Source organism: Desmodus rotundus, chromosome 12, assembly GCF_022682495.2.
Source record: "Desmodus rotundus isolate HL8 chromosome 12, HLdesRot8A.1, whole genome shotgun sequence".
In the NCBI taxonomy this organism is placed as follows: Eukaryota; Metazoa; Chordata; class Mammalia; order Chiroptera; family Phyllostomidae; genus Desmodus; species Desmodus rotundus.
Genome location: NC_071398.1, coordinates 71,494,068 through 71,504,482, shown reverse-complemented (window position 1 = coordinate 71,504,482; position 10,415 = coordinate 71,494,068). Strand labels below are relative to the sequence as shown.

General features: G+C 46.8%; 1 protein-coding gene across 1 annotated transcript; it reads left to right on the top strand.

Moving 5' to 3' along the window:
- Positions 1–4,546: 4,546 nt before the first annotated feature.
- Positions 4,547–10,111, top strand: IL19 (interleukin 19). Its single transcript, XM_024572594.2, has 5 exons — positions 4,547–4,726; positions 4,882–4,947; positions 7,431–7,583; positions 8,558–8,629; positions 10,028–10,111. Exons 1-5 carry the CDS (start codon positions 4,583–4,585, stop codon positions 10,109–10,111), a joined length of 519 nt encoding a protein of 172 aa, XP_024428362.2. The 5' UTR covers positions 4,547–4,582.
- The last annotated feature ends 304 nt before the right edge of the window (positions 10,112–10,415 follow it).

Genomic DNA, 10,415 nt, shown 5'->3' with positions numbered 1-10,415 from the left:
TCATGAAGTTGGAGTGGATAGTGGGGGCGTGGATGGGAGTGGGTTTTGGAAAGTGAGAGAACTGTGTCCAGCATGTGCGCGTCAGCGCTTTCTTTGTTCTGGCTCTCTCGTCTTCCTTCATATTCTTTCTGCTTCCCCATTTAACATGGAAAACAGAGCTCGAGTATTGCAGGTGTGGGTCAAGTAATTTTAAAATACCCAATTGTAGGGCTTGTCATTAGTCTGATTTCCATCCTGGGAGACATAACATTCCATCTCAATCTATTTTCTTATTTTTTATATTAAGTGTTAGGGAGCAAGGTTTAGGATGGGGAGAAATCACTTCTTATTGTGCTTTCTTCCTCTCAATCTAGGGGCTGTAAAATTAATAACAAGGCTTATCATTTTCTAATCTCTTATTATGTGCTAGGCACTGCGCTAAGGTCTTAATCATTTAATCTACACACATGCCTACGTGGTCAATATTCAGCAGGCATGATTAGCACCATTTTGCAGATGAATGAACAGAGGCACAGAGATGGACTGGCTTGCCTTCAGTCTGACAGTCACAGGGAGTAGAGGCCATCAGCCCAGGCTGGGCTGACTCCAGAGCTATAGTCCCAGCCACCAGGATACCCTTCATGCGGGAGAGGAGCTGTAGATACCTCACATATTTTCCCTTCCTCTGCAAGCTTCCTCATATGACACCTTTGCCCTGAAATGAAAGCTGGGTCAGAACATACAGTCTGAGCACAAGGGGATGAATGTGGGGTGAGAGTCACACGGAGAGTTATGCAATCGTCTCACATGTGGGTCTGGGCCACCATCTGTGAGCTGTGAGCCAGGCAGCTCAGGCCCAGCTGGGAAAACTGCACTCAGTTCCCCTGCCATCCCCCTCCCCAGGGAAGCAGGGGTAGGGAAGGCAGAAATGTTTCTCCCCAGAAGGAGCAGAAAGACATTTATGTCTTAACTCCTACCAAAAGTGTCGTCTACTTTCCAGGTGCCTGGCACACAGCACCAGAATAAGTAAGATTTATGGAGTATTTATTGTGGATCAACTCCATTAGCTCATTCAAATCCTCACACTTGATTTTACCTGTTTTATGGCACTTAGGAAAGGTAAGTAGCCTGTCCAGTGTCTAACAGAGAAAGGAGAGCCAGGGTTTAAACCCAGAGCTACACTGTAACCACTACAGTCTCCTGCTCCCCTCAACATGTATTATTATTTCATTTTGTCCAAGATGCTGGACAAGAACACTTCCGTTCCCTGTCCCTCTTCCTTCTCTGTGCTGTATCCACTACTCTGTCCCCCACAGTCTGGCAGGGCAGAGTCTGAGCCAACCTCTTGTACCAGCCCACTGCTCAAAGGGCCTGTTGGGGTCTCTTGTCATTGTACCCCATTCCAGAGTTGCTTCATTTGGTAAAAACAAGGTCTGCTTATTTTGAGAGTTTGTGTTTGAGGGAGAAACTTCTTACGCCCTAACTTTCTATCACCATCATCCCAAACCCTGATCCTTGGAGAATTCATGGTATAGAGTTTGTGTCAAAAGTAATTTAGTTTCAGGGTCTCTGGGCCCAAGAGCAAGGACTCCACGCTCTGACTCTGTGCTCCAGGCCCTCTACTCCCTGGTCTCAATTTCTGCCTCTGCATCTACGGAGCATGAAAGACCCTCCAGGGGCAAGATGAAGAGGAATGGGATGAAGAACAAAGAAATCCTTGCATTCCTGAGGTGTGTGTAGGGGGGAAACGTTCCCCTTGAAGTTAAACAAATTAATGCACGTAAAGCATGTAGGGAGTGCCTGACACCTGGTAGGTGCTCAGCTGCAGGGTGAGCCACAGAGTCACTGCACCTGCAGTCTCATAGGGCTGACTGCTTGCAGGGTGTGGCTATCAGCAGAGTGTTTTCCTGAGTTTGCCTGCCAGGTACAGTTGATGGCATGCCACAGCTCTCCGGAAAGTGACCTAACTTGGATTTTTCTGTATGGACACAGAATTGCAAGAAATTCTCATTTGCATGGAGATAGGAAGTTTATTTTTCCTAGAATCTGCATGTCTAGACCCAGAGAAAGAAGCATTTCTTCATAGTGATTAATCAACAGTATTGCAAAGGTGAAAGAAAAGAAGACAATTAAGGCACTGAGAGCTAAGGAAACAAGAGGAAAAAAAATCTCCCAAAGGTGGATCCACCCAGTAAACCTTGACAGCATTTCCTCTTATCCACCTGCATAAAAGTGACCAGCCCTTTCCAGGTGGCAAAGAGCACCGAGGAAGAATAGACACAGGAGCAGCCCGAGCACCCAGGGACAGGTGAGCCTCATGTCAGCCTCCGTCAGAGGCTCTTATTCATCTTCATCCTGGCCCTCATCCCTTACAGCTACAGAGAGGTGACCTGTCACCACTGTGTATGGCCTATGATGTCCCAGGAGCTGGGTATTTTGTAGAATGGGGAGGGATACTCAATACAGAGGGTGAACTTTCTGGTACCTTGTTCTCAATAAGAAAAGGTGGAGAGTGGAAAAGAAGGAAGGAAGGGAAGGGGAGGGAATCTAACATTTACTATAACCTTCTTGTTCTAGGAACTGCACTGACACTTTATAATATATCTTCTTTTCAATCCTTTATAGTATTAAGTATCTTTTTAAATGTAAGGGATACTTCTAGTTCAGTCTACCCAATCAGAAATGCATTCTTTCCATCTAGTATGAGGGCATCTGTGGGGATCTCCAGTGAGATCCCCAAGGAAACAGAGCTGTGAGTGGGGTGGTGCAGTGGTGAGGACAGATGGCTCAAGGGGCCAGCCTGGCTGCCTTCTAATCCTGCCTCTGCTCCTTGGTGGCCATGTACCTTAGGCAAGTTCCTTCACTTCTCTAAGTCTCAGTTCCCTCTTTGGTAAAATGGAGATAAAAACAGAACCTACCCCACAGGGAGCTTGTGAGCATTAAATAATTATATCAAATGCTTGGCACCATGTCTAACATATGTGGCATGTCTGATAAACATTTGTTATCTGAATCTTCCAAGATGTCTGGAATTCCCAAGCTAAGGAAGGCATCTTTCTCCTCCGACAAGGTGTCCAGGCCTCCTGGCAGCATGGGACGAGCAAGGAACGTCCCACTGCTTCTGAGAGTTACCTTGTCAGAAGAAAAACTGTGCTCTCTTTGTAGTCGCTTGGCTTCTAGAGGCAGCCCAGTTGTCTTTAAACAGGAGATCTCTCTGAGGGAATCTACAGGCTTCCTTGCCAGTGGGGTCTATATTCTTGTTTTGTCACGTAGAGAGGGGTTGGAAAAAGAGAAACGAAGCTCTGTGGCATAGTGCCTGCTGTTTGGTGAGGTCTCATATACCTGTTCTCTCACTGGGAATGATGCCGAGTTAAGGGGAGATTAGGAGAAATGGTTTTCTAAACAGGGCTTTCTGGAGAAGAGCCTGGGAATCTCAAGGCAGATCTGGAGAGTGGTGGTCGGGAAGAGGGGCTGCTGTGGCCCACACTCTCAAACCAATGGATGTGCTTTATAGTGAGAGCCACTATAACTAAAGGTAGGAGGTGGGGGCGCTCTGCAGCCCCCTCAGCTGGCTTCCTATCTGGGTGCCTCCCACTCATCCACTGTCACAGGCATTGCACATATCCCAGCGCACACACAGCTGGAAGGGAGGGCGCTCCGTGGGCACCATGGAAGATCATGGGCAGAGGGTTGCTCTATTCATACACATTGTAAGACTTATCTTTAAGGTTAATGTTTCTTTGTGAAACTTGGGCTACTGCTGAGAAAAGTCAAAGAATGAGGACTCAATAAGCTGTACAATTGTGTTCTGTGCACTTTTCTCAATGTGTATTATTTCACACCATTTAAAGTGGTTACATGAGAAAAGCAGAGAAAGACGGCACAGGAAGGGTGGGAGCATTAGAAGAGGCAGCGAGCATCTCAAGGTCTGGCCCTTCCTAGGGACCAGACTGGCAAGCTGCAAACAAGGCGGCCAACTTGCCCTCTGCTGCAGCAGCCTTCCTCTCTCTCGTTACTGTAGCTAATTAGTTATTGGGAGATGGCTTGCTCCTCCCTTTCCCATCTTCTCCAGAAGGCAACATCTTCATAGTTGGCTTCAAAAGAGTGATCTTAAGCAGATGCACAGTGGGTGTTTATAATAAAAGGGTGTCACCTAATTCAGGGGTAAATATAAAAAAACAAATGTGCTTTTATGGTTTTTCAGATCTGTTGCTTAATTCCTAGGGCATATTACAACCCCGTTTCTCCTATTTAATTGATTAAAAACAATGCTTTTCATCCCTTTCGACAAAGTGAGCTGTGTTGAGTCATAATAGAATGATATACACAAGAATGCACTCTCTGGAACTTAGAGAGAGCACTATATTGCGCTTCCTGGGGTGGAGGTGGGAGCTTGGGGGGAAGGGGAGGGATCGTTCAATTGATTCAAGAAAACCAGAGGAGGAGACACATGGCCCTGAACTCCACAGGCCGAGGCATTGAGTCTGTTCTCTTGGCTGCCGCCTGGTCCGCCCTGTGAGGTGTAAAGGGGAATTCAGTCAGGGGTCTCTTTCACTGCTCTCCAGTCCTGGCTGGCAGCTGACTTCCACCCTTCCTGCAGGACATGAAGGCCCAGCATGTTTCCCTCTGGCTCCTGAGCACAGTGCTCTTCCTGTGCTCAGTGCACGCCCGAGGTTTCAGGAGATGTCTGATTTCCACGGACATGCACCATGTCGAAGAGAGTTTCCAAGATATCAAAAGAGCCATTGTGAGTATGGACTCTGGGTGAAGGTGTGGGTGAGCAAGGGGGGCTTGCCTCACTGGACATCCTAACTTGAAGAGCAAGAACCTTCTCATTTACTGTGTCTCAGGAAGACATGGAATACTCATCACTTGTATTTGTTCTTATGTCTTCCTCCACAGCAAGCTAAGGACACCTTCTACAATTTCACTATCCTGTCTGCATCGGAGACCCTGCACAAGATAAAGGTAATGGTCTGTTTCTGCTCTTTCCTGTACTGTCATTTTTTACAATGAAGTGACCCTGGGCTGAGAAAGAAATCCTTACCCTGTCCCCTTCTCTCTCCTAATCTCCAGAGTACTCTAAATGTTTCTGGCTTCTCAATAATTAACTCATCTGTTAGGTACACTCAAGTCTCGGGGACTCTGAAAACCCTGGGAGCCACCGTTCTGTTGTCTGTATCTATGAGGATCTTATTTGTTTCTTTTTGTTTTATATCCCAACAGATATAGACAGCAGAATAGTGGTTACCAGAGGGGAGAGGGAGTGGGGAGAGGACAAAGAGGGTAAAGGGGGTTAAATATACGGTAACAGACTGAGACTAGGTTTCAGGCGGTGGGCACACAATAGAGTATACAGATGTCATATTATAAAGTTGTGCATCTGAAATTTATATACTGTCATTAACCATTGTTGCCCCCCAAAATTTAACTTTAAAAAAGAAGCCCCTGGGAGGAATTAAAGAAGGGCCACTTACCTAGAAAGTGACTTAGGTGCCACATGTTCAAATGAGATAGGACATCTATGGCTTAGGGTGATTCTAGAAGGTTTCATGCGGAAGCCAAGAAAATGAGCAGTGACTTAAAAGCTGGGGAGGCTGTGGGCTAGTGGATAAACAAAAGAGAATGGGTGTAGAAGACCAGGGAATGTGTGTCAGGGGAGAGTAAAGTAACCAGGCTTGTGGCACAAGGGACGTAAAGGTGAAAGAGGATGAGGTGGAAAACTACACTGGAGTCATTTTACCAAGAACCTCACATGTCAGGCTGAGCTTTGACCGTATACTGAAGGCAACAGGGAGTCCCTATAGGTTTTTGAGCCAAAGGCTGTGTGACCACAAAACCTTTAGAAAGGCAGTCTGATGGTGTTCTTCACAGTGGACAACTCGAGGCAGGCAAGTCAGTGAGATCAGTCCAGTTGTCCCGACGAGAGTGGTTAGGGTGTGTTACGAAACAGTTGGCTTTGGGGGTGAGAATTCCCTTTATAGAAGGGGTCACTGAGAAGTGCCCTTAAAAGTGAGCTCCTTCAGTCCTTGTAAGAATTCTAGAAAGGTCCATTTTTTTCAGTATTTATGAGTATGAGGCATACCTGCAATGTTTTACTTTTTCCTTGGGCTTCTCTGAATGAGATAATTCATCTAGTAAGTATTAGGCCTGATTTATTTGTGGTAAACAGATGTGTAGCCTTTTACTGAATGCTATTCCAGCCAACTGCATAAGAAACTCCTAGAAGATCACAGCTGCAAGTGATCCTGAAGACTAGTTGTTCCAAAACCATAATTTTCAAATGAACAAACTGATACCTTGGGAGGGAGAATGGCTAGTTAGTGGTTGGGCCAGGCATAGAGCCCCACGTCTCATGCCTCTGTCTCCAGATTCTTCTCCTCTCAAGGCTTAGAAATGGCTGATGGGGCTTAAGGAAAAGGGTCCATGAGGATGCAGGTCTTAATTAATTTCTCTCTTCTTCCTTTCCTCCTTGATAAAATAAAGTTATGCCACATTGCCCCTTTGGTTGAGGGAACTGGCAGGAGTGATGAAAGGGCAGTGGGGTGTGGGGGGGGGGCAAAAACAGTGTTTGCCATCTAGGAAAAGCTACCCCTGGGGCCATGGAAATTTTGTTGCCTTAATGTTAATGAAGATGAAAGCTCTATCCCACTGTAGACCCCTCCCTTCTCTCTCTCCATATATAATCTGAGCTATATATAAATCTCCTGCAGAGATCACTGATCTCAGGGCGGGTGCCAACTCCAGGAAGAAACCGGCCCCACCAGCTGCTCTGAGCTGTGCCCTGGGAATTCAGGAGCCCTCTGCCAGCAGCGGACCTGTCCAGGTGTTGACATTTCAGCAGCAGTCAGTTTCCATTCTTGAAAATCTCAACTCCCTCCAAATGATCCCTGTAGTTTAAAAAGGACAGACTGGAGGAGAGCCGAGCAGGGTGGCCAGGGTGAAGTAGTGTCATTGTAGTAGAGGGAATATGTGCCCAGCATATGCCTGGCAAGCAAGTCATTGAATAAATCCACGTTCACAGATGGGAGATGTTACAGACAGGCAGACTTCAGCACAGTGTAAGGAAGTACTTTTCAAGAAAGCTGCTCAAACATCGGTCCTTTCAGAGGGGAGATGTCTGATTCCTGCAAGGGTTTAAACAGAAGTTAGTGATGACATGTGGGGATGCTGTAGAGAGAATTCTAGTGTCTGACTGGGCTCTATCTCTTATTAATGTATCTCCTGGCCCTTTAAAAAGAGCAGTGCACCCACAATCTCTCCTCAGTGCCTTTGTCTTAAGTAGCTTCAGGGTACCAAGGGAGGGGCACTCTAAAATCAATATGAATTTAAAAAAAAAAAACACTTTTAATGATCTCATTCCTTGCTGTTCTTACTCAAACTGGCTGCTTTGGTCTCTAAGTTAATAAAGAGAGGAGGGCCCTGGGGCTTTCTCTAATTTGTGTCTGTAGCCCTTAGATGTGTGCTGCGTGACCAAGAACCTCCTGGCATTTTACATGGACAGGGTGTTCAAGGACCATCAGGAGCTGGACCCCCGGATCTTGAGAAAAATCAGCAGCATTGCCAACTCTTTCCTCTACATGCATAAAGTCCTGCAGCAGTGTGTGAGTCACCGCATCAGCACTCCACGCATCTGTTCCTTGTCTGACCCGGGGAGAGCCTAGGATGTGCTGGTCCAGCTGCCTCCTGAAATGGTCCCTGAAGTCAAAGGAAATTCCCGCCCCTGTCTTCCAAAGAGAGAACCATCAACAGCCTCCTCCTGTGGTCACTTCTTGCTTGCCCAGGGCTTCCTCCCTGCTGACACCTTACCAGGCCCAGGTTTCCTCAAGGATAATCCCCCTGGGATGACAAATTAGGTCAAAGTATCCCTTTGGTGATCCCAGGACTGGCCTGTGAGAGGGGCATGCCAAGGATTCCAGGCTTATCAAAGCATACCCCTAGTTTCTTAGTTTTTGGCCCTTTGGTGTTTCCATACCGATTAACCTCTGGGTAGTTCCCTGGTGTAGCCTATCCCTAAGGATCACCTGCAAATTCATTGTTATCTATTAAAATTAAACATCAGAAATAAAACCGAACTCAAACAAACCACCAAAAACTTAGGCCAGGAAAAAACAATCCGGGGCTCTAGATCCATCCCTGCCACTGATTTCTTTGTGACGTTGTGGCAAGTTCACCTCTCTGTGTCAGATTCTGAAATTGTTAGAAGAATCTGTGACCCCTGTCCCGCCTGCATTAAGATTCATTGAACCAATTATTTAATGAACCAGCCCAACAAATATTTGAGTGCCTGCCTTGTGGTGCTGCATTTAGAAGGGGGGCAAGACAGATTTGGCACCTACTTTCCTTGCTCTTCCAGTCTGGCTGACTGTCAACCCAGAAAAGCAAAAGCCCTAGTCAAACACAGGGCGACTCTCCAAACAGGCTTCACTCCCCGCCTGCTGCTCCAAACGGAGTTCAATTACCTGACTCCTGCCTTGGGAGGAAGGAGCAAAGTCACTCCATGAGGGGCGGGGGTGGAAAGGGCGGGCCAGGACGGTAAGGTCCTCTGACGGGTGCTGCTTCCACTTTCTCACAACAGGAACAGAGGCTGTGTCCCTGCCGGCAGGAAGCCACCAACGTAACCAGAATCATCCACAACAACTACCATCAGGTAAGGGCAGAAGGGAAGAAGAGCGGGGAGATGGGGATGACAAGTAGGAGCCTGACTGAGGAGAGTGCACCAGCCCTTCTGCCTCCCCTCCACTCAAACCCATTCATTTACTCAACAAGTTCTTAATACAGCCTTTCCAGTTGTGTGTGTCTGCAAAGAGTATGTTGTCGGTCTCTCCTCATTTGCTAATTTCCTGGGACCCCCTCACTACTTTCCACCATTTTCTTTTACCCTTACATATCAGACCTAACGTGTATTAAGTTTTGAGGGCAAGCACATACTGTTTGAGAGGGCGGTGATACAGAGGAAGCAAGATTCCTGGTGAACTGGAAGGTGTAATGCATGAAGCATGTTACCTGCCAGGTGTCACTGTGGTCAGCAACTGTCATGAGCATTCTGTATGGTGCAGAAGAGCATGCTTCTCATGGAGCTACAGATGTGTGCTTCACACACAGGTGGAGGTAGAAGTGATGCCTCTTAGGTGCAGCATTTGGAGATTTTGTTAAAATACTGATTCTGGCTCCATAGGTCTGGAACGAGGCCTGGCATTTTGCATTCCATCCACACTCTCAAATGATGTCAATTATTTGAATAGTGAGGAGGCAGGGAGAGCTGTTCAGAGCTCGGCTTCTTTGCGAAGAGGTTACGCAGGATAATGTCATAATGATGGCTAAGAGTCATATTGTCCTTACTATGAGCCGGGCAGGCATCGTTGTAAGCACACAGCAGGTATGAACACATTTGTGCCTTACAGCGTTGCTGCGACTCATTATCCACACTTGACAAATTAGGAAACTAAGGCACAAACAGGCTAAGTAACTTAACCACGTTCGTATTGCAACTAAGTGGTGAAGGTAGGACTCGATCCCATGCTATCTGGCTCCCCAGGACATAATTTTAGTATGCTGAAGAAGAGGTAAAGTAAGTCAGGAGACTTGGGTCCTAGTTCCATCTCCGCTACCAACCAGTCGTGTGGCAATGGGTGGGACACCAATCCTTAGGGACTTTGGTGCTTTAATATGTCAAATTGGGGACAACAAGCTCTCCCTATCCCCTGCATAGAACCCTGGGATTGAGACCGTTTAGAGCTAATGCGAAAAGGAGAATAAGCAAAAGAACTGCCCAGAAAGGCAAGTTTTTCTGTGAAAAACAGGAAAAAGAGAAACTGAGGACAAAGAATGAAGAATTTTAAATTTTTGTTTCTAAGTTGCTGACATGATTTAACTGCTCGTTTGTGAAAAACAATTTGGGTTGCTTGTTGGGAAAGTAATTTTGTGTGCTCTGCAAGTACAATTGATGAATAAAAGGAAAACCCTGCGGGGACCAGAACGTGGAGAAAGCGCTTGGAAAATGATTGCAGCCTGAAAAGGCAGGTTCTCATGATTTCCCTGGTTTCAGCTGGAGGTCAGATCTGCTGCCCTCAAGTCTCTGGGAGAGCTGGACATCTTCCTGGCCTGGGTTGACAAGAACTCCCCGGCCTGATGTGGAAGACTGGACTACCCAGGGGCCCGCAGCCCTGTGAGCCTTTCAGGAGGAGACAGCCTGCTTTGAAGGCAGGGAAATGCGGAAGGCCCTATCTTTATGCAAATCAGCATCATTTTGAAGAGAACTCTGCCCATTTGGAATTTTCTCCTCTGGGCCTGAGGGATTGTAGGTCAAAATCTAGGTTTGGACAGATCTTACCCTGTAGCCAAGAGTCCCACTGGCTGGGCCCAGGCTGTCTGATCCCACCTGAAAATAGCCCAATAATCTACTGTCGTATTTATAATGAAATGTGTCCTTCCAA

What these genes read in the sequence shown, in the direction of transcription:
- IL19 (XM_024572594.2), top strand. Translation starts at nt 4,583, where the DNA reads ATGAAGGCCCAGCATGTTTCCCTCTGGCTCCTGAGCACAGTGCTCTTC. An exon ending in AAGATATCAAAAGAGCCATT is followed by an intron (nt 4,727 to 4,881) that starts GTGAGTATGGAC and finishes CTTCCTCCACAG; the next exon opens with CAAGCTAAGGACACCTTCTA. An exon ending in AGACCCTGCACAAGATAAAG is followed by an intron (nt 4,948 to 7,430) that starts GTAATGGTCTGT and finishes TTGTGTCTGTAG; the next exon opens with CCCTTAGATGTGTGCTGCGT.